The sequence below is a fragment of the Carlito syrichta genome, unplaced genomic scaffold, assembly GCF_000164805.1.
Source record: "Carlito syrichta isolate Samal-C Ts95f unplaced genomic scaffold, Tarsius_syrichta-2.0.1 Scaffold315806, whole genome shotgun sequence".
Lineage (NCBI taxonomy): Eukaryota > Metazoa > Chordata > Mammalia > Primates > Tarsiidae > Carlito > Carlito syrichta.
Window position 1 is genome coordinate 100,312 of NW_007259902.1, and position 23,771 is coordinate 124,082.

The 23,771-nt window shown below is 38.6% G+C and overlaps 1 protein-coding gene across 1 annotated transcript in view; it reads left to right on the forward strand.

Annotated features, from left to right (window-relative positions):
- RAD54B (RAD54 homolog B (S. cerevisiae)) overlaps nucleotides 1-22,836 on the forward strand; it is a 99,185-nt gene extending 76,349 nt beyond the window's left edge. The window contains 7 exon segments of the mRNA XM_021706602.1: nucleotides 834-973; nucleotides 1,926-2,216; nucleotides 9,874-10,049; nucleotides 17,118-17,379; nucleotides 18,809-18,875; nucleotides 19,837-20,037; nucleotides 22,399-22,836. Of these exon segments, the coding sequence (XP_021562277.1) occupies nucleotides 834-973; nucleotides 1,926-2,216; nucleotides 9,874-10,049; nucleotides 17,118-17,379; nucleotides 18,809-18,875; nucleotides 19,837-20,037; nucleotides 22,399-22,616 (1,355 nt within the window). The 3' untranslated portion in view covers nucleotides 22,617-22,836.
- The last annotated feature ends 935 nt before the right edge of the window (nucleotides 22,837-23,771 follow it).

Consider the following 23,771-nt stretch of genomic DNA (forward strand, 5'->3'; position numbering starts at 1 on the left):
TCTGATCTCTTTTATTTGAAAGTCATCTGAAATTGTACTGTTGGACTTTGCTAGTTTGTATGTTCTTTTGACACTATTATAATTATTGAAACATGCTCAAGTTTCTCTAAAAATTAATTATCCAAAAGCTATTGAGTATTGTATATAGTATATGCAGGGTATATTAGTCTATTACATTATGCATCAACCCTTTGAACAGTGACGATCCTAACTTAATCTGATAACTTTGAAAGGTAATAATAATAGGTTCCATTTAATGAGTGCCTACAAAGTGTGCTGGGCACTTCACATACATTATTTCTACTTTTCATTATCATTTCACTGGAAAATTATTATCTTCATACTTTCACAAATAAAAAAAAATTCTGAGTTTAAAGAGCCTAAGCAGTTTGTCCAAAATCACAGTTAAAATATTGTTTAAAAAATTGCTGAAGTTATAGACCATCTATTGTACTTGAGGTACTGTTTTAACTATATTATGTGAATTGACAGATTTGATCCTAGCAACCTTAGGAACCACTGTTATTGTCCCCATTTTACAGGTAATAAACCGGTGTTAGTAATTATACTCCAGAGTCTGCACTCAGCCACTACACTATCCTATATAAGAATTTAGTATGCAGCTAAAACTGGAGTTAAAAGTTTATGTGATTATTAGTATATTTTAAACTTGATTTGACTGCTCTTTCTCAGTTTTAAGGCATTTGCTTGTATTTATTCTTCTTAGGGAAGAGAGTACAAATTTCCATTATTGTTCTGCGATAAGCCTGTGATTTTAAAACAAAACACAAACTTGACCTTTTTTTTTCTAAATCACATTTATCTTTCTTTAGGTACTCCAATTCAGAATGATCTTCAAGAATTTTTTGCCTTAATTGATTTTGTAAATCCAGGAATATTAGGCCCTTTGTCATCTTATAGGAAAATATATGAAGAACCTATCATTTTATCAAGAGAACCTTCTGCTCCTGAGGTATAATTTCCTTTAATAAATAAGTTTTTTAAAACTTAGATATCATTTTAATTTAGAAAAAATTAAATTAATATAGTGAACTTCTTATTTTTTCCATAATCCTTCGTTGTTTTCTACATTGCTTATTTTAGAATATGACATCATTACTTGTCTAAAATTCATTAATAGGCACTTCACAAAAAACTGTGAATGACATTAAACATAAAAATGTTCATCCTTGCTAATATTGAAAAAATAAACCAAAATAACCAAAGTAACTTTTGTACTTTTCTATTTGTATTTATTTATTTGTTTAGAGATAGAGTCTTGCTATGTTGCCCAGTCTGGCCTTGAACTTCTGGGCTCAAGTGTTCCTTCTGCCTCAGCCTCCCAAGTAGCTGGAATTGTAGGTGTGTGCCACTGCACTGGTTTGGATTTATATAGTAATAGCTAGTGTTAGATGAGAATACCATCTTCTGCTGGTTGGAATGTAAATTGACACAACTTGAGGGAAGGCGGCAGTATTTATCAAAAGCCTTAAAACTGTGTATATCTTGTGACCTGGTAATACTACTTTTGGGAATTTACTATAGAGAAATAACAGATTTGTTTAAAACTTATCTACAAAGGTAAAATATTGAAAACAAACTAAAGGAAATAAACAAATGGAGTATCTCTAAAGGTAGGAAAATGTTTGTATTATGTCCTGCCTGTTGAATAGACATTATATTTCATTTAATCTAAGATGCCATAAATTACAAGATATATCATTATTTTTTGTTAGGAGACTGTGACTTCACTTAATTAAATGGTTATTCTTAACACTTAAAGAAGGAGATCATGGTTGGGTTTTCTATCTCCATACTCATATTTCATTTCTTCTGTTACAAAAAATCTGTTGAGAAGCAATTAGCAGTAAATGGTTTATTATAAACTCTTTAATGTTCTACTTAAGTCTGCTATTTTTCCATAGGAAGAAAAGGAGTTAGGAGAGAGAAGAGCAGCTGAACTTACTCGCCTCACTGGGCTCTTTATCCTTAGAAGAACCCAAGAAGTCATAAATAAATATCTTCCACCTAAAATAGATAATGTAGTCTTTTGCCGGCCAGGAGCACTACAGATTGAGCTTTATCGAAAGCTGTTGAATTCTCAGGTTGTCAGGTTCTGTCTCCAAGGATTGTTGGAAAATAGTCCTCATCTAATTTGTATAGGAGCTCTTAAAAAACTGTGCAATCACCCCTGCCTTTTGTTCAACTCTATAAAGGTAAGTACATGGTAAGTCAAAGTGTGTCAGGGATGTGAGTGTTCGAGGGCATGTGACTCTAAGAGGGCAGAGAGGGCTAATTTCTGGGATTATATTTGTGAGTTTTCCAAAAGTTCTACATCCTCTCCAGTATGGTTCTGTTATAGAGCTTATCCACCTTCTTGTTCTTCAGAACACGTCCACATTCCTGAAGCTAATCTAGAGATGACATGACGCATTACTTCTAGAGTTTGTGCCTCATGTACTTTGGTACCTTGTTGAATACTTTGCCATGGTCTCCTTTCCTATTTTATGTTAATAAAGTCGGTCAGTTTTGTTTGTTTGGTACTTACAAATAGGAAATTTACCATTAAAAATACTTTATTTTTTTCTCATTATAAAAGTGATATGTGATTGCTGCATAAAATTTGGAAAATTCAGAGGATCACAAAGAAGAAAATAAAAATCAAGCTCTCTAGCCACAGAAGAATCACATTTTGGTATTAATAATAATATTAGTTAACAGTAATTAAGCAGTCATCACATACAGTTTGAGCATCCCTAATCTGCAAAGTAGAAATTAGAAAAGCCCCAAAATTCAAAACTGTTTGAATGCTGATATGGTGCCACAAGTCAGAAATTCCATACCTGACATCTTTGCTTTCTGTTGGTTCATTGTAGACAAACTTTGTCGCATGCACAAAGTTATTAAAAATATTGTATAAAAATTACCTTCAGACTGTATGTATAAGGTATATATGAAACATAAATGAATTTCATGTTTAGACTTGGGTCCTATATCTAAAATATCTGATTATGTATATGCTGATATTCCAAAATCCAAAAAAATTCAAAATCTGAAACATTTCTGGTCCCAAGCATTTTGTATACTCAATCTGTATACCACACACTAAGTGCTTTTCTAGTATTATTTTCTTTATTCTTTACAAAACTCCATGGAATAAGTACTGTGATTACCATCTCCATTTATTGGTGAGAAAATAGTGGTTCTGAGATATGTATAAATTATCTTATTCTAGAGAAACTGAATTCCTTTTTTTTGTGAGTTGGAGTCTCACTCTGTCGCCCAGACTGGAGTGCAATGGCCGCTCCGGGCCACCGCAGCCTTGACTTGCTGGGCTCCGGCTATCTTTCCACTTCAGCCTTCCAGTAGCTGGAACTACAGGCGTGTGCTACCACACCCGGCTAATTTTTGATTTATTGTAGAGATGTCTCGCCAAGTTGTCCAGGTGGGTCTCAAACCTGCGGGCTCAGGCAGTCCACTCAACCTCAGCCTCCCAAAGCATGGGATTGCAGGCTGAGCCACCGAGCCCAGCTAATTCCTTTTTTTTTTTTGAGTTGAGGTCTCACTTCGTTGCCCAGGCTGGAGGGCAGTGGTACGATCACAACTTACTACAGCCTCAACCTCTTGGGCTTAGGCAATCCTTCCACCTCAGTCTCCTGAGTAGCTGGGACTACAGGTATGCACCACTACACGTGGCTAATTTTTTGACCTTTTTTGTAGAGACAAGCTCTTACTATGTTGCCTAGGCTGGTCTTGAACTCTTGTGCTCAAGCAATCCTCTCACCTCTGCCTCTCAAAGTGCTGGGATTATAGGCTTGAGCCACCGCACCTGCACCTTCTACAAGTATGATTTTTCAATGATGACATAGTTGAACTGCTTGGATATTTAAAGAATATAAGTCATGTTGGAGTATAGTGAGAATTTTTTTTTGTTTTTTGTTTTTTGAGTTGGTGTCTCATTCTATCCCCCAGGCTGGAGTACAGTGGCACACTCATGACCAGCAGTCTCTATCTGCTGGACTCAGGTGATTCTTCCACCTCAGACTTCCAAGTAGCTGCAACTATAGGTGTATACCACCACACCAAGCTGATTTTTTAAATTTAGTGTAGAGACAAGGTTTTGCCAAGTTGCCCAGGTTGGTCTTAAATCCCTGGGGTCAGGTAATCCTCTTGCCTCCGCCTCCCAAAGTTCTGGGATTTTAGGCGTAAACCACCACAACCAGTCTGAGTTTTTTTGTTTTAGAGTTAGAATTAAACTTTACTACTTACAAGTTTTTTAGCTATGGGCAAGTTTAATCATGATTAAAACTGCATCTGTGAGTCTTAGTTTTCTTATCTGGAAAGCAGAGACAGTAGGAATTTCTTGATAATATTAATGTGACAATTTGATGAGAAATTATGGAAAGAATTTAGCAGAATCCTTGGCCACAGAAGTTGTATAGTAACTATTAATACCCTGGTATTCTCAACTCACCCTGAATAATTTTTATTTTTTTGTAGAGACAAGATCTCACCATGTTGCCTAGACTGGTCTTGAACTCCTGGGCTCAAGTAGTTCTCCCGCCTTGGCCTCCCAAAGTGCTGGGATTACAGGTGTGAGCTACTGTACCTGACCAATAATTTTTACTCTTGTATTTTTTTCTTTAAAGAGTAAAAGCATAATATGCCAAAATATGTTCCACCAAAGCAAAAACTATGGGTGCTACGTTGTGCTTGAGGTCATTTCTTATATACTCAGAAAATGGAATGTTCTGCCAGAATTTTCCAAGTATATCCTACAATGGATTATATTTACTTAGTTTAGGAGAAGTCAGCTTTGTGTAACTTGCAGTAAGCTGGATTCTAACAGTTTATATTAAGCAACTTTTTAAGAAGCAGATTCTATATACAGTGATAAAAATTAAATCTCTGGGCACAAAGCCCAGCAAAAATAGAAGCCAAAATTTTTTCTTAAAAGGAAGACCTTATGATAGGCCAGAGTGCACCACTTAATTTAATTAAAAAAAAAAACTGGGCTCAGAAGGTAGTATATACTACTTAATTTGGAATATTCTTGCACATTCTTGAAGAAAGCATCAAGGGGCTCTGAGTATTTCTCTGTTGTTGCCCTGTGGCCACTAGTAATAAGCATAGGACACTACACATTTCAAATAGGGTACATGACTTACAATCTGGGCCTCATTCAGAAAAACCTTTCTTTTAACCTCATAGAAAGTAACAACTGAGATAAAAAGGGTTGAGATGAGATTTCTATACGTGTAAGTGACTCTTAAGCAATGGTTTATGTTTCTATTGAAACTAGATTGTTTCCTAAGTTTAGTTATGATGATGTGTGTCTTTTCATGAATTGTGAATGAAATGTAACCAATAACAGTACCAAGGGGTATTGGGTTGTATGGAGTCAGAGGGGAAAGTGTCCCAACTAGCTGATAGGAGAAGTCTTGACTGGTAAATCTCTATTGGAAGTGATGCATCAGCCGTTGCAGCATAAATATATGATCTGTTTGATTGCTACATTTGTCCAGGACTCAATGTGTATGGACTGAATCAGTCTCTAAGATTAGGACCCAGGAAGTGAGGATTTTTAAAAAGCTTTCTCAAGTGATTCTAATATGTGTTCTTGGTTAAGAATGTGTGCACTAAGATCATTCATTTCCTTTGTATTTTGATTTAATAATCACCAGACAACCTTCAGCTAGTGATTTGGCCTTCTCTGGGTACCTCCTTTTATAGGACAGAATGCGTGCAGCAATTGGTTTAAATAGGCTGATCTTATCTGTAGGTAAATAAATGTTCATTATGACTGATTCAGGATCTTAATTTGGTTAATATAATTTGTTTCCCTAAGGCTAAATGCGAAAAGCTGTGAACTAGACACTGGTCCTTTAATGATTGCTCCAAGTTGTAGGCATTTTAGCAGACCTAACCCAAAGCAACCATCTCTTTCCCTATGTCCAATGATATAAATATTTTAGGGTTTCTAGTATTTTTAATGATGTGACTGTACCTAAATATTGCTATATTTTGTCAGTAAGCCAAATTAAAATTAGTACTTTGTGCTGGGTATGGTGGCTCACCCATGGCATCCCAGCAGTTTGGGGAGGCCTAGGCAGGAGGATTGCTTGAGCCAGGAGTTTGAGAGCAGCCTGGGCAACATAACAAGACCTCATCTCTGCAAAAAAAAAAAAAAAAAAAAAATTAGCTTGGGTGTGGTGGCACATACCTGTTGTCCCAGCTACTTGGAAGGTTGAGGAGAAGGATTGCCTGAGACTAGGAGGTCGAGGCTATGGTGAGCCACGATTGTGCCTCCGCCCTCCAGTCTAGGTGACAAGAGGGAGAACCCAAATTAAAAAAAAATAGTGCTTTGTGCTCAGCATTTTACATTACAGAATTCTCTGGCCCTTAAGGTATTTCTAGTATTACTGAAGAAGGAATGCAGCGCTATGAAAACATTCGGGAAGTATAAAATAGTAGAGTGTACCCTTGAACAATGGAGGGTTAGGGGTACCAACCCTTGTGCAGTTGGAAATTTCTGTATAACTTTTGACTCCCTCAAAACTTAAGTACTAATAGCTTTCTTTTGACAAGAAGCCTTACCAATAACTGAAACAGTTGATTGACACTTATTTTGTATGTTTTATTTATTTATTTTTATTTGCAACAGAGAAATAAGTTTAAATGTAGGGGCCACCAATTGAGGAGACAAGAAGAAACTTCAAATTAATCTCCCCAGGGAGTTTGGGGCTAGAGTTTTTTTGTTTTGTTTTGTTTTGAGTTGGATTCTCACTCGTAGCCCAGGCTTCAGTGCAGTGGCACACTCATGGCCACCCCAATGTTGACCTGCTGCGCTCAGGTGATCCTTTTTTGTCAACTTTCCAAGTAGTCGGAACTATAGGCACGTACTATCACGCCCAGCTAACTTTTTGAGTTATTGTAGAGAGGTCTCACCAAGTTGTCCAGGCTGGTCTTGAATCTGCGGGCTCAGGCAATCCTCTCACCTTGGCCTCCCAAAGTGCTGGGATTATAGGCTGAGCCACTGAGCCCGGCTAGGGCTAGAATTTTTTAAGAGTTTTGCAATGAGGCTGGGCCTGTAATCCCAGCACTTTGGGAGGCTGAGGTGAGAGGATTGCCTGAGTTCATGGGTTCAAGACCAGCCCAGGCAACTTGGCTGGGCCACTTGGCGAGACCTCATCTCTACAATAAATAAAAAAATTCGCCGGGCATGGTAGCGCACGCCTGTAGTTCCAGCTACTTGGAAGACTGAGGCGGAAAGATTGCTGGAGCCCAGCAGGCTGAGGCTGCAGCGGCCGGGAGCATGCCACTGCACTTCAGTCTGGGCAATGGAGTGAAACTCCAACTAAAAAAAAAAAAACGAGTTTTGTAGTGGACTGAAGTATGGAGATAGCTGATCCCTTGAAGAGTGTAGTGTGAAGTCGTCGTGGGACAGGGAGATGTAATCTCATGCTGATCTGGTTTCTCTCTGGGGCTGTTTAAACTGATTGGCTTCAGCTCTTTCACTGGAATTCAGGATCTACTTAAGCAACTATTATTGAGTTTGGGTGAGGGTTGGGGTTTCACTTTGCTGCCCAGGCTAGAATGCAGAAGCACCATCACAGCTCACCATAGCCTTGACCTCCTGGGCTCAGATCATCCTCTTGCCTCAGCCTCCTAAGTAGCTGGTACTAGAGGTGCATGCCACCACACCTGGCTAATTTTTTTGATTTTTTTTTTTCTTTTTTTTATAGACTAGCCTAAGCTAGTTTCGAACTCCTGGGCTCAAGCAATTCTTCCACTTTGGCCTCCCAAACTGCTGGGATTATAGGCGTGAGCCACCCTGCCTAGCCTGCTGAAGCCGCTCTTAAACAAAAGCCTTATGATTCTAAAGTCAGAGATCCTATCTAAAACAAAAGCCTTCTGATTTTAAAGTCAGAAATCCTATCTATAGGAACAATGTGTTAGGCCGGGCTCGGTGGCTCAGCCTGTAATCTCAGCACTTTAGGAGGCAGAGGTGAGTGGATTGCCTGAGTCTGCGGGTTCGAGACCTGCCTGGGTAACTTGACGAGACCTCATCTCTACAATAAATAAAAAATTAGCTGGGCCTAGTAGCATGCGCCTGTAGTTCCAGCTACTTGGAAGGCTGAGGCAGAAGGATCACCGGAGCCCAGCAGGTTGAGGCTGTGGTGGCCGGGAGTGGCCATTGCACTCCAGTCTGGGCGACAGAGTGAGACTCAAAAAAAAAAAGGAACAATGTGGATGCAAATGGTCAATATTTAATGTTGTGTGGCTTGGGTAATGTGTCAGATTGTAACCTGGTTAATGCTTAATTATAACCGTATTTCCAGAATTCTTGTTAACCCTATGAGGATGGCTTCAGGTCCTCATATGTATTATATACTGGTATTTTTATACTAAGTAAGCTATAGAAAGAAAATGTAATTATGATAATCATAAGGAATAGAAAGTATACTTATTATTTAATAAGTATAAGGGTTTTCATGCTGAGTAGGCTGAACAGGAGAGGAGGCACAGGAGGGGTTGGTTTTGCTGTCTCAGGGTTGGCAGGGGCAGAAAAAAATCTGTATAAACAGACCCGAGCAGCTTAAACTCATGTTGTTCAAAGGTCAACTGTATATCATTAACTGCTCAATTAAATAAGGTCAAAGCTGAAATGTCCTGTGTAACCGTATGGTTAAAACTCAATGCAAAATCAGGCTGTAAATAATCAGGTAGAATTTGTATTGGGTCCTCAAGTAGTAATAGGATTGAGATGATTGGGCAGAAAATGAGAAAACCTTCCAGACAGGGTATAGATTGATATTTGGTAAATGTGGAAAAGAGTGAGGAGACCCCTCAGTCCTAGGACTGAAACATTAAAAAGTGATGTAGTCATTACTAACTCTCATCTCTGGTTATGTGTTCACATATTGGCTTGGCAGTTTTGGAGGGGGAATTTCAGTGGTGCTGTATCTGCCTGGAATAAATTTATTCTAAAACAATTGGTAAATTAAACAAAAGTATTATTGTAGGTAAGAATAAGTTTCTTGCCGGGCTCAGTGTCTCAGCCTGTAATCCCGTGCCTTGGGAGGCTGAGGTGAGTGGATTGCCTGAGCCCGCGGGTTCGAGACCCGCCTGGGCAACTTGGCGAGACCTCATCTCTACAACAAATAAAAAAATCAGCCGGGCCTTGTAGTGCACGCCTGTAATTCCAGTTTCTTGGAAGACTGAGGTGGAAGGATTGCTGGAGCCCAGCAGGTTGAGGCTATGGTGGCTGGGAGCGGCCACTGCACTCCAGTCTGGGTGACAGAATGAGACTTCAACTCAAAAAAAAAAAAAAAAAAGAACAAGTTTCTCCCTAATTTATTGATGAAATTATTCCTTCTTACAGAAGAAACTGTTAAGATTATGTAAACCACTCTGCTTATTTTTGACTGTCACTGGGAAGTGTTGAATGGAGCCCACCCATTAGGAGAGAAAAGTTATAGGGAGGGAAGGAGAGAGAGAAAAAGGTATCAGTGATACAATATGTCAGGGTTTTTGAGAGGACAGATTATGTATCATTGTTTGCCCTTTAGTTCCCTCTTCTTTATTTGCTCCCACTATAGTTACATGTGGGAAATAACACGTGTGGTAAAGGTAGCAGGCATTAGGAGACTCTGTTAGAACACTGCTCTTTCAGTAACTCAGTAGAATGCATGTTACTTTTTTCACAAATAAGCAAATTGTGACCTATAAAGATTTACCTAACAGCTTGGACTTTTCAGAAAGCTATTAATCTTTATCTTTTTTTTCTCTATAATTTAGCTTTTTTCCCTCCCAATTTAAAAGAAACAAATAAAAACATGAGCCAGTATTAACAATCATCATTCTAAATAGGAAAAAGAATGTAGCTCAGATCGTGATGAAAATGAAGAAAGGAGTCTATACGAAGTCTTGCTAAATGTGTTTCCTGCTGATTACAACCCTCTCCTGGTAACTGAAAAGGAATCAGGAAAACTACAGGTGTTGTCAAAGCTCTTAGCAGTTATCCACGAACTTCGGCCTACTGAAAAGTAAGAGATTGATTTAATAAACTTAATTACAAGTGCTCATGAAATTTTAGTTTGTACAATGTCCTTATTTCCCCCCTCCTCTTTTAAAATGAGAAAACATTAAAAAATAAGTTGTTTTTTTTTTTTTTTGGAGCACAGTTGGCTCCTAGTATTTTTTAAACTTATAATTAACAATGTGTTGACCAGGTGGGGTGACTCATGGCTATAATCCCAGCAGTTTGAGAGGTCTAGGTGAGAGGATTGCCTCAGCCCATGAGTTCGAGACCAGTCTGGGCAACTTGGTGAGACCTCATCTCTACAATTAAAAAAAAAAAAAAAATAGCTGGGCATGGTGGCGTGTGCTACTTTGGAAGGCTGAGGTGGAAGCCCAGCAGGTCAAGGCTGCGGTGGCCATGAGTGTGCCACTGCACTGCAGCCTGGGCAACAGAGAGACTCCAACTCGAAAAAAACCCAAAACAACAAAAATCTCAAAAAAACTCAAAAAACCCCCCAAAACAACAAAAAAAACCCCACAATGTTTCTGTGAGTTTTTCTTTAGGAAAAACTAAAAGCAATATACGTATATTTTGTAAAAACCTAGCTATATCTTTCTCAATTTCCTTCAGAATTCTTTCCTCTCTTACTCTTTTTTTTTTTTTTTTTTTTTTGGAATCTGCCATTGTAATTAAAGCAGATTGTGCTTTTTAAAAATTATTATTATTAAGACGTGGGGCCTCTCTTACTCTTAAATCTTGATACACCTTAGGTTTTCTCTTTAACCTTCTCACTGTCATGCTTCTGAGTGATCTCTATTCCCCATCTTTCAACTATCACACGTGCAATATTGATTCTAAATCTTCATCTCTAGTTTAGTCCTCTTTTCTAATTTCTGCATCCTTATTGTTAACTGTTTAATAGGCACCTAAGACTATCTCGATGTCACGTAGGACTTCAAGCTTCACATGTCCAAAACCAGCTTCATTTTGTCATTGCAAGCCTGCTCTTTCCCCATTATTGCTTGGCTTGATGAATTGTACCATAATGCACACAAAAACCCTGGAAGTTATTCTAGACTCATTTTCTTCTTCACTTATCCAACATTGCCAGTCACTAAATCCAGTCACTAAATCTATTGATTTTCAATCTCAGGAGCCCCTTTTTTCTGGTACCAAAATATTTGTTTTGATTCTTATAATTATTGATGTGGGTTATGATGTTTTCTTTTCTTTTTCTTTTTCTTTTTTTAATTTTGAGTCAGAGTCTCACTCTGTCACCCAGGCTGGAGTACAGTGGCACACTCACGGCCAACCCAGCATCAACCTGCTGGGCTCAGGCCATCCTTCCGCCTCTGCCTTCCAAGTAGCCAGAACTACAGGTGCATGCCACCATGCCCAGCTAATTTTTTGATATATCATAAAGACGAGGTCTCACCAAGTTGTCCAGGCTGGTCTCGAACCCCTGGGCTCAGGCAGTCCTCTCGCCTCAGCCTGGTTATATTTTCTTATAGACTACTTCCTTCTTTCAACCTCATTACATGCTTATTATTACCCTAAATTATATTTCCAACGTATAAATGTGAATGTCACCCCTTTTCTTAAGAAAATCATTCAGAGTCTCCCAGGTATCTTCTAGAAATTTCTAAACTTTTCGACATAGGGCAAAATTCTTCATGAAAGGGTTAATGCCTCCTTTTCCGGCCTCATCTCTCATCACTCCTTCACCCTTAACCATGTGGTCCAGTCATACCAAACTACCTGCAGAACCTGTCATTTGCCCTACTTCTCGCCCTCTGCTCGTACATGTTGCTGGGCCCCATGCCTGGCTGACTTACCTCTGCTTCTTATTCTTTGGCCAACTTTTTCTCTTTGTTAACACTCAGCTCAGATGCTTTCTTTTGGAAGCCCCCTGCCTCATATTGAATTAGATGCTCCTCTTCGGTACTCCTGTAGCATCCTGGAGCTGTTATCATATACTTTTAAAATTTTTTATCTTATATTTTATTAGATAATATTTGATATATGCAAAAGGACATGTGTAATGTGTATATGTGCAGATTATGACCCAATTTGAATTTAAGTGTACACATTTTTACTTAGACTTCTATTTGCATCTTTTAAAAAAACTGGAACTTTTTTTTTCTCTTCTCTATAGTGGGATAATAGGTGGTTGTTGGTGGACAAAGGATAATGAGTGGGAAGAGTTTTAGAGGAAATGAAAAGAGATAAAGTTTGCTCATAGGTGTAAAAATGTATCCTTGAAGATGTTATAAGGGAAAATTTACCTCTTGTGGCAAGGAGGAAAAAATGAATGATGGTGAAAAATGTAATAATGAAGAAAAATAAAAAATATTTGTGTGTAGGTGTTAAGATGGAGTCATTTTGGCTACTTATGGGTCCCTAAGCAGTGTAGTTCAGTAGTGCTAAGTATATTCACACTGTGGTGCAACCAACCTTCAGAACTCTGAAGAGCTTGCAAACAAAACAAAATCCTGCCTTGTCCTGTTGCAGAAGAACTTCTGTTGGTGGTACGAACTGGATCTTTGTTGTGTTGCTTCATATTGTCTGAAGAGATGAACCTTTCTTTTTTTAAAAAAATTGTTATAAAATACATGTAACACAGATTTACCATTTTAGCCACTTTTAAGTGTATAGTTCAGTAGTGTTAAGTACATTCACACTGGTGCAGTCAGCCTTCAGAACTCTTTTCAACTTGCAAACAAAACAGAAATATTATATCTATTAAATAACAATTCCTCATTTCTCTCTCACCCTAGTCCCTGGCAACTGCCCTTCTACTTTCTGTCTCTGTGAATCTGACTACTCTAGATACTTCATATAAGTAGACTTATATAGTATTTATCTTTTTGTTAGGGCTCATTTCAATTAGCATAATGTTCTCCAGGTTCTTCAGTGTTGTAGCATGTATCAGTTTCTTTTTAAAGGCTAAATAAGCCGGGCTCGGTGGCTCAGCCTGTAATCCCGCGCCTTTGGGAGGCTGAGGTGAGTGGATTGCCTGAGCCCGCGGGTTCGAGACCCACCTGGACAGCGAGACCTCATCTCTACAATAAATAAAAAAATCAGCCAGGCGTGGTAGCACATGCCTGTAATTCCGGCTACTTGGAAAGCTGAGGCGAAAGGATCGCCGGAGCCCAGCAGGTCGAGGCTGCAGTGGCCGGGAGCGGCCACTGCACTCCAGTCTGGGTGACAGAGTGAGACTCCAACTCAAAAAAACCAAAAAACAAATAAAGGCTAAATAATATTCCATTGTAAGTATATACCACATTTTGTTTATCCATTCATTCATGATGAACACTTTGGTTGTTTCCACCTTTCGGCTATTGTGTATAACATTGCTGTGGATGTGGGAAATATCTTTTCATGATCCTGCTTTCAGTTCTTCTGGATATATACCAAGAAGTGGAATTGTTGGGTCATATGGTAATTCTATTTTTAATTTTTTGAAGTACTGCCTCACTGTTTTTCATAGTGTCTGCACCATTTTCTTTTCCACCTACAGTGTACAGGTGTTCAAATTTTTTCACATCCTTGCCAACATTGTTATTTTCTGTTCTTTTTGATAGTAGCCATCCTAGTGGATGTGAGGTGGTGTATAATTGTAGTTTTGATTTGCATTTCCTTAATGATTAGTGATATTGAGCATGTTTTTGTGTGCTTGTTGACTCTTTTACAGTAGTTCCCCCTTATCCCTGGAAATATGTTCCAAGAACTCCAGAGGATGCCTGAAACCGCAGATAGTACCAAATCCTATATATATTGTTTTTTCCAATAGATCATACCCATGATAAAGTTTAATCTATAAATTAGGCACACTAAGAGATTAACAGCAATAATGAAATAGAACAATTATAATAGTATATTGCAATAAAAATGGTAAGAATGTGATATCTTTTTCTCAAAATATCTTATTGTTTGTGATATTTTTGGATTGTGGTTTACTGTGGAAAATTGAAATCATGGAAAGCAAAACTATGGAATGTGAAACCATGGATAAGTCTCTAAGTTCCTTTGTATTTCTTTTGCCTTCCTTCTGTGAGTCCACTGCCCTCTTACTACAATTTGAGTGAATTGTTCTCTTGTCTTGCTACATACCTGTCATCCTGGAACTTTTAAGAACCACCACCTATAAATTTCTTTTTCTTCTCTTCTGTGTTGTAACTTCTGTTTTCTTGGGTTTCACGTTTTGCTGGAGTCTGTCCTACAGTAGTTTCCTAAGAAAGAGAAGATAGAAGATAAATCTTGCTGACTTCTTGTATATCTGAAACTGTTTTAATTCTACCCTAGCATTTGTCTGACAGCTTGTCTGGTTATAAACTTCTAGATCAGAATAATATTCCCCTAGAATTCTGAAGGCAATACTTTATGTCTTCGAGCTTTTAGAGTTGCTGTTGAGAAGTCTGATGGTTTCTAGATTTTCATTCTTTTGTATGTAACCTGTTTTTTCTTCATGAAAGCTTTAGCAGTTTTTCTTCATTCCTCATACTTTGAATTATAATCTTGTTTTTATTTTTCCACACTATTTTTTTTTTTTTTTTTTGAGTTGAAGTCTCACTCTGTCACCCAGGCTGGAGTGCAGTGGCATGCTCACAGTCACCTGCTAGGTTCAGGCAATCCTTCTGCCTCAGCTTTCCAAGTAGCTGGAACTACAAATATGAGTTATTATTTCATTCATTGAGCTGGGAACTTTTTAGTAGGTCCTTTTTATCTGAGGGCACCATGACTGGGAAATAATTCTTTTTTCTCAGAACAATTTCTTACCTTTGGAATTAATGTCAGTCAGTTATTGAACCTCATGAATTGATTATCTAATTCTTTTTTCTCTCCTATTGGTTGTCACTTTTTCTTTTTAATGTATTTTTTGACAAATTCCCTTGTTATTTTACAACTCTCCTGTTAAAATTTTGTTTTAGCTATCATTTTACATTCCTAAGATTTTTAAAAATTCTTGATTGTTTCTTCCTAAAAATCATTATTTTCTGCTGAAAGTGCTTGTTTGAGGATATTTTCTTGTTTTTTGTTTTGTTTTGTTTTGTTGTTGTTGTTGTTGTTGTTGTTTGTTTTTTGTTTCTTGTTTTTTTTTGAGTTGGAGTCTCACTCTGTTGCTCAGACTGGAGTGCAGTGGCCGCTCCCGGCCACCGCAACCTTGACCCGCTGGGCTCCGGTGATCCTTCCACCTCAGCCTTCCAAGCAGCTGGAACTACAGGCGCATGCTACCATGCCTGGCTAGTTTTTGATTTATTGTAGAGATGAGGTCTCGCCACGTTGCCCAGGCAGGTCTCGAACCCGCGGACTCAGGCAATTCACTCACCTCAGCCTCCCAAGGCGCGGGATTACAGGCTGAGCCACCGAGCCCGGCTGGAGGATATTTTCTTAAAGTTGTCTTCTGTGTTTTCCATTAATTTGTTTAATTTGATTTCTTTCCTGTCTATTTTGATTTTTCCTTTTCATCTTGAGGCTTACCTCAAAGAGCAGGTGTTCCTTGGTGTTCATATTTAAGGAAACAATAAAACATTAATTTGACACTCTGTATGCAGAGACAGGGCTTGTTCACTGGTAGCTGTCATTGAGTAATCTGGCCACAGGTTGGCTTTTTTATTTGGGGACTCTCTATCTGTGAATCTTTTTTTCTGGAGTCATTCTAGTCTCTCCATAGATGAAAGGATATGAGAGGGGTGCCTGGCTGCTGGTACTCTGGTAGTTAGCCAGAAAAGGAGATCTTACCATCCAGTATTCAGACTTTATTTTTGTTTTCAATTTTTAGGAACAGGGTCTTGCAGCATTGCCAAGGCTTGGACTTGAATTCCTAGACTTAAGTGATCCTCTTGCCTCAGCCTCCCAAGTTGCTGGGACTATAGGCACATGCCATTGCTCTTTTGTCCTGCCTTCTGTAGTCACCATATCTAAATTTTTTTGTTTACTTTCTCCAGATAAGAAATATTCTATTTGAGAAAGAAAAGTCAACTGGTCACATAGGAACAGGTCCTGGGTTCTACTTACCAGTATTGTTGTAAGAGCTTCAGTCTAAGCTCCTTTCTTTGGAGGCACCCTAGCAAGATCCTTTGGTGTGAATGAACTTGCATTTGTTTTTTACTGGAATCTCCGTCTTAGCACTTAGGCTTCACCTTCTCTATCCTCCTAAGCTGGCCACCGCTTTCACTATTCTCTTTGTTTTCATATATGAATGTCTCCTTGTTTCATTACAGATTGAGTTCACATTCTGTTCATTTTTGTATTTTGCTCATTCTGCATTTTTTTAGGGTGACTTCAGAGAGATGAAGAAAGCAGGAAGGCCTTCTTGCCTCTATCTTAAAACTGGAAGTATAGATATTGACTTTAAAATAGAATGTGGTTTCCCTGTATTTTTTTTTTTTTGAGTTGGAGTCTCACTCTGTTGCCCAGACTGGAGTGCAGTGGCTACTCCTGGTCGACCTGCTGGGCTCTGGTGATCCTTCCGCCTCAGCCTTTCAAGTAACTGGAACTACAGGCACGTGCTACCACACCCGGCTAAGTTTTTGATTTATTGGAGATGAGGTCTCACCAAGTTGTCCAGGCGGGTCTCGAACCCACGGGCTCAGGCAATCCACTCACTTCAACCTCCCAAGGCGCGGGATTATAGGCTGAGCCACTAAGCCCAGCTTCCCTGTGTTTTAAATTGTACTAGATGGGGAGGGTGGCTCATGCCTGTACTCTTTGGGAGGTGGAGGTGGGAGGATCACTTGAGCTCAGGAGTTCAAGACCAACCTGGACAACATGATGAGACCTCATCTCTACCAAAAAAAAAAAAATTGTCCAGATGGGGTGGTGTATGTTTGTAGTCCCAGCTCCTTGGAAGACTGATGCAGGAGAATCACTTGAGCCCAGGACTTAAGGCTGCAGTGAGCCATGGTTGTGCTGCTGTACTCCAACCCAGGCAATGGAGGGAGACCATGATTTCAGGCAAGCAAACAAACAGTGTGCGGTCATTGTTGCTTGTTCTGTAAATATCAGTGATATTTTGTGGTATTTTCAACTAAAAATTCTAATATTGGCTTTAAATTGTATGTAAAGAATCTTTTTTATTTTTGATTGACAGGGTAGTGTTGGTATCCAACTATACAAAAACACTGGATATTTTACAAGAAGTATGCAAGCGTCATGGATACGCTTATAAAAGACTTGATGGACAGACACCAGTCTCTCAAAGGCAGCAAATTGTTGAAGGCTTTAACAGTAAATACTCGACTGATTTTATTTTTTTGTTAAGTTCAAAAGCTGGAGGTGTGGGACTTAACCTTATTGGAGGATCTCACTTAATTCTTTATGACATTGATTGGAATCCAGCCACTGATATCCAGGTAGGAATATTTGTGCACTAGATGGACATTATTGAATACCGGGGGATACAATTCCTGCTGGAGATATAAGGATGATGATGATGTGTAATAACTGCTACATATCAAACCTTTATTTTGCATCAGGTCTATGCTAAGTGCTTTCCATCTATTCAATCTTCACAACAACCCTACAGTTTGATAGATGTTAGTAGTCCCATTTTATAGATGAAGATATGGAAACTTGTTCTAGGTCCCACAGCTTGTAAGAGGCAAAGCCAGGATTCAAACCCAAACCTCTATGTCTCCAGGCTGTAGTCCACGGCACACTTGGGTCTTCAGGATTCTCATAATAAAGTGTTATGTGTGTTATGATTAATGTTTGTGCAGGCTATATTAAAGATATACAATTAACTTATTAGGAAAATGTTTGAGAAGAAACCTTTGGTTTTCTTCAGAGTACGGTCCATCTTTATGTATTTTTAGATGCATGTTAACCTAAAATTTACACCTTGGTATCTGCTTTAGGGGATTCCAAGACAGCCTTCAGGTTAATGATTCCCTAGAAGGACACAGAATTGAGAAAAGCAGCTAGACTCAGAGTAATGTGTTATTATAGTAAAGGATACTAAAATCAGCAAAGGAAAGTGGTACACAGGGCAGAATACAGGCATAAGCTTCCGGTTGTTCTCTCCCCGTGGTTTTATGGACAATGCTTAATTCTCTCAGCATTTGTGAGTGACAATACATCTGGAGTATTGTCAACCAGGGAGGTTCACTCAAGCCTTAGTGTCCAGAGTTTTTGTTTGGGGTCAGTCCTGTAGGTTTGGAGCACTTGCATGACTGACCTTAATTACTCGATCTCCAGCACCTCCAGAGGTCAAGTTAAGGCCATGTCCCACCTATATCACCTTGCTAAAGTAAACTATCTGGTGTGGCTGAAGGCTCCGGATAAACAAAGACACTATTATCAGATAGGCTATTTCCAGGGCTTAGAGATGATCTCTTAGGAATTTGTTGAAGGCTGGACTTTTCTTTGGAATGTGATGGTTTGAACATCAACTCTTTACTGTGCACACAGGATCATTAAACCACAGGGATCTACCTAGAGCCTGAGCTGATTGCAGATATCCTAGGGACTTTTCAAGGGTGAATCATTAGGTACTTGGACTGGGAATGAACCCATGCTATACCTGATTTTTTAGCATTCTTGCTGTCCAGACGTGCTGTCCCATTCTTTGATGAAGCTACCTCAACAGTTATTTTATAGTACCACAGTGAGTGTTCACTCATCCCTTTCTTTATCCTAGGAGAAAGATATGAAATGGGGTGTGCTTAGGCATGCCTGGGTTTTGTTTTTTTGAAATTTTAAAAGCATATTTCTGCACATTACTTATGTGGAAAGGGCTATCAGCTTCTATTGACTTTCAAAATTCTCACATATTTTCTATAGGCAATGTCTAGAGTATGGAGAGATGGTCAGAAACATCCTGTACATATTTACAGACTCCTAACCACAGGTAATAACCCCCCCTTTTTTTAGATTAGAAAATATAGTTTATTTAGAAAGTAAATTTGAGAGAGAGAGAGAGAGATAGGTAGGAGGTTCACCTCCCCAAGGTAATAGAGGGGGCCAAAGCCAGGAAACATAGCGACAGCCATAGCTCCAAGAGCACATGGCCACACCAGAGTCTAGTAAGGCAGTGACAAGGTAATAACCCTTTAGTGTGACAGAAAATGTATACCCTTTGAATAATTAATCACTACTAAACTGAATTTATTTTTCTTCCTCATTGCCAAATTTCTAGCTTTTAATGTGATTTACTCTCCAACCAGACTGGCAGATAATGAAGGAAAAATCAAAGTATTTTATGACCCTGTAAAGCTGTTTTTTGCGGACTCTGTCATCTTTTAAAACAATTACCTCATCTGTTTAAAGTCTGCCATCACCACCTATAAAACTTCATCTACATATCAAGAAACTGCTCCCTTATTTTCCTCAAGCTCCCTGTTTCCTTTTCTGCTTTCACAATTCCTTAGATAACTAGTTGTCAGTCAGAAAATCTTTGAATACACCTATAACCTGTGCTCTGCCCCATCTCTCCGCCCCTCAGAAATGTCCTGCCTCTCTGGACTGAACCAGTTTAAATCTCATGTGTATTGATTTGTGGCTTCTTGTAACTTCTGGCCTCCTAAACTGTATGTGACCAAGCTACCATCCAACCATGGTGGACACACTTTCTCAGGACCTCTTGGGGACTAGGCCTAGGTCAGACACATTAGTCAGAATAAACCATCTTAAAATACTTTACAGAGTTTGGCATCTTTTCATCAACATTAAGAAAACATTTCTTGTTAGTTTGTGCTTCAACAGGAATATATTGTTATTTTGTTAACTAATATGCTAATAAACATGTTTTACCCTACACAAATAATGGACATAAAGATTTGAAGGTAATCCAATGAATGCTTTCTCTTTAGGTACAATAGAAGAAAAGATCTATCAAAGGCAGATCAGTAAGCAAGGTCTTTCTGAGGCAGTTGTAGATCTAACCAAGACATCTGAACATATTCAGTTTTCAGTAGAAGAACTTAAAAATGTGTTCACATTACATGAGAATTCACAGTGTGTTACTCATGACCTGCTTGACTGTGAGTGTATAGGAGAAAAAGATCATACAGGTTAGTTGTATTTTAATTTTGTTACTATGTAATACAGTTTCTTTCTCTCTTTAGCAGTTAAAAATATTATATAATAACCTCAAAATATTTTCTATTTGTATATATTAGTTTCCTTTTTTCCTCAGGTCACAGGGCAACTGCCAGATGAATATCTAAGAAGAAATTTAGAACTTATTCTCTCAATTTAGCTTCTTATTTTTGAATCAGCTGTGAAAAACTTAACTTATTTAGGAATCTTTGAAATTCTGGTATAATGACTTTGAAGTTAGGAAAAATGTTTTTTAAATCTTTTTTCTCTTTCACAAAAAAATACACTTGACAGAATAATCCTACTGTTTGTGTTGTGTAAAATTTATTTATAATGGGGTCATTTTCTGAGGCATTTAGCATGGGCCACCATACTTCTCAGTACGTGATATAACTTCTAGTGTGCTGCTTATGCTGACAACGTCAACTCTCCAGAATTAGACACTGTTCAAAAAGAAGCTAGATTAAGAGTAGGACTTGAGCAAGCATTGTCAAGTGGTTGAAAGTTACTTGAAAAATTGTATTATCATAGGTTTAAAAAGTTAGACTATATGAGACTGACATGGAAGAATTTAGATTTTATATAAGTATATTTTACATAAATTTATATATTATGTAATCTGGGCTAGATATGGTGACTCATGCCTGTAATCCCAGTACTTTGGGAGGCCAAGGTGAGAGGATTGCTTGAGCCCAGGAGTTCAAGACCAGCCTGGGCAACATAGTGAGACCTCATCTCTAGAAAAAATTGAACATTAAAAATGTTAGCTGGGCATGGTGGCACGTGCCTGTAGTCCTTGCTACTCAGGAGGCTAAGGCAGGAGGATCGCTTAAGCCCAGGAGTTTGAGGCTATATTAAACCACGATTATGCCACTGCACTTAATTCTGAATGACAGAGTAAGACCCCAACTCCAAAAATAATAGTAATAATTTGGAGACAGAGGCAAGAGGACTGCCTGAGCCCAGGGGTTTGAGACCAGCCTGGGCAACTTGGCGAGACCTTGCCTCTACAATAAATACAAAAAATTAGCTTTGGATAATTAGTTCCAGGTTACTCTGGAGGCTCAGGTGGAAGGATCGCCTGAACTCAGCATATCGAGGCTATAGTGGCTGTGAGAGTGCCACTGCATGCCCACCTAGGCAACAGAGTGAGACTCTGACTCAAAAAAAAAACAAAACTGGGTGTGGTGGCTCACACCTATAATCTCAGCACTTTGGGAGGCTGAGGTGAGAGGATGATTGCCTGAACCCACAGGTTTGAGACCAACCTGGTGAAACCTCATCTCTACAATTAAAAAAAAAAAAAAATTATGTAATCTATCCACTTATAGATACATAATCGTGTACAATAATACATAATTATAAGAATGTATTAGATATATTTATATTGTATAAAATATGTACTTTAAAAATGTTTAATGGGTATATTTTATATATATATATATTTTTGAGTCGGAGTCTCTGTCACCCAGGCTGGAGTGCAGTGACACACTCACAGCCACTGCAGCCTCAACTTGCTGGGTTCGGGCAATCCTTCCACTTCAACCTTCCAAGTAGCTGGAACTACAGGCATGTACCACCACGCCCAGCTAATTTTTTGCTTTATTGTAGAGACAAGATCTTTCCATGTTGCCCAAGCTGGTCTTGAACCCGTGGGCTCAGGCAGTCCTCTCACCTCTGCCTCCAAAGTGCTAGGATTAGAGGCATGAGCCACCATGCCTGGCTAGTGGGTTTATTTTATTTTTTATTTTTATTTTTATTTTTTTGAGTTGGAGTCTTACTCTGTCACCCAGACTGGAGTGCAGTGGCGCCCTCATGGCCACCGCAGCCTTGTCCTGCTGGGCTCAGGTGATCCTTCTGCCTCAACCTTCCGAGTAGCTGGTAAATAATGGCTGGCCTCTGCTGTATGTGTTTTGCATAATCCAGCCCTTAAGTGCTTGCCTTACTCAACTTCTCTTGCATTATTTTGCCTTTGCTCTCCAGGCTGTAATTGCATCAGGCTCCTGTAGCCCCACAGATTTTAGATAAGAGATTGTAGTACATTTCTTTGGATAATTATTTGTTTAATGTGTATCTCTTCCACTAGACTGTAAGGTCCTTGAAGTCAGAGACCGTATCTATGTTTGTTCATCATTTTTGCCCCCAGTGCTTAAATCAGCAGGTAGCAAACAATTTATAAATATTGTAGAAAGGATGAATGGATTTGTTTTCACTTGAACCGTGGTGATCAAATGTAATAAATTACTTAAAATAACTGTCATAAAACAAAAGGTATTATAAACAGTAGGATATTGATTGGCCTAAAGATTTTCTCATTGTTTTACTTATTTCAGGTGATTCGTTGGAAAAATTTGTTGTCTCTAGACATTGTCAGCTTGGTCCACATCACCAGAAATCAAACTCCCTGAAACCTCTTTCTATGTCTCAGCTGAAGCAATGGAAACATTTTTCTGGAGATAATTTCAATCTTCCAGATCCTTTCCTGGAAAGAATAAGAGAAAATGTGTCATTCTTTTTTCAGAATATAACCAATCAAGCTTCTGCCATATAATGAAAGAAGATTAATTCATGACATTCCCTTGCTCTTTTAAAAAAAATTAATATAGTAATAAAATTTAATTTTTGAAAATTAATAGAATTATTTAAATTATAATGTATACAATGATATTGCAAAATATATAATTGCTTTGATACAATAGTCAAAATTGTTATTTAGAGTAAATATTGTTAAATGTTGAAGTTAAATATTAAAGACATGCTTCTTCATCATATAATTGTCTATGCATAATCCCATGATTAATATACTTTTATTAAGTGTCTGCTGAGTAACTTTTACAAGGAATATGAAAAGGTAGAATAATTTCTTTGGGAAATCGAATCTGATTAGAAATATTAGGCATAGATGTGTGAGATAACTGAAAAACTTGATACATTTAAACTATAGTTCAAGGAAGAAAGAGAATCAGAGGTAAGGATTGCAAATGCTGAAGATATTGAATGTAATAGTTGCTGCAGGGCTGTTTTGAGTGAGAATAGTTGGTTGGTTGTTGCAGAAGATGAAGGACTTTGGGATACTTTACAGCACTAATTCTTTGTCTGGACTTAAGGACTTATGCAGTTTGTAAAGCCATGCCCACCAAACATTGTTTATACACTGAATAAAAGTTCAACTAGGCCTGGTGCGGTGGCTCAAGCAAATAACCCTGGCACTTTGGGAGGCTGAGGCGAGAGGATTGCCTGAGCCCATGGATTCGAGACCAGCCTGGGTAACATGGTGAGACCTTGTCTCTACAATAAATCAAAAAATTAGCTGGGTGTGGTAGCACATGCTTGTAATTCCAGCTACTTGGAAGGCTGAGGCGGAAGGGTTGCTGGAGCCCAGCAGGCTGATGATGGGGTGGTTGTGGGTGTGCCACTGCACTCCGGCCTGGGCAATGGAGTGAGACTCCAACTAAAAAAAAAAAAAAGTTTAACTACCATCATTTGAGGATTGTCTGGAGTAACTTTTGACATTACAAACGGCTACTTAGGAGCTGAGGGAAAGGGATCTCTTGAGTCCAGAAGTTCAAGATTGCAGTGAGCTATGTTCGTGCTACTGCATTCCAGCCTGGTTGATAGAGCAAGACCCCATCTCTTAAAAAAAGAGAAGAGACTTATCAGTGGGCTTAACATTTTCAGTAATCCTGCTGCGCTCAGTGGCTTAGCC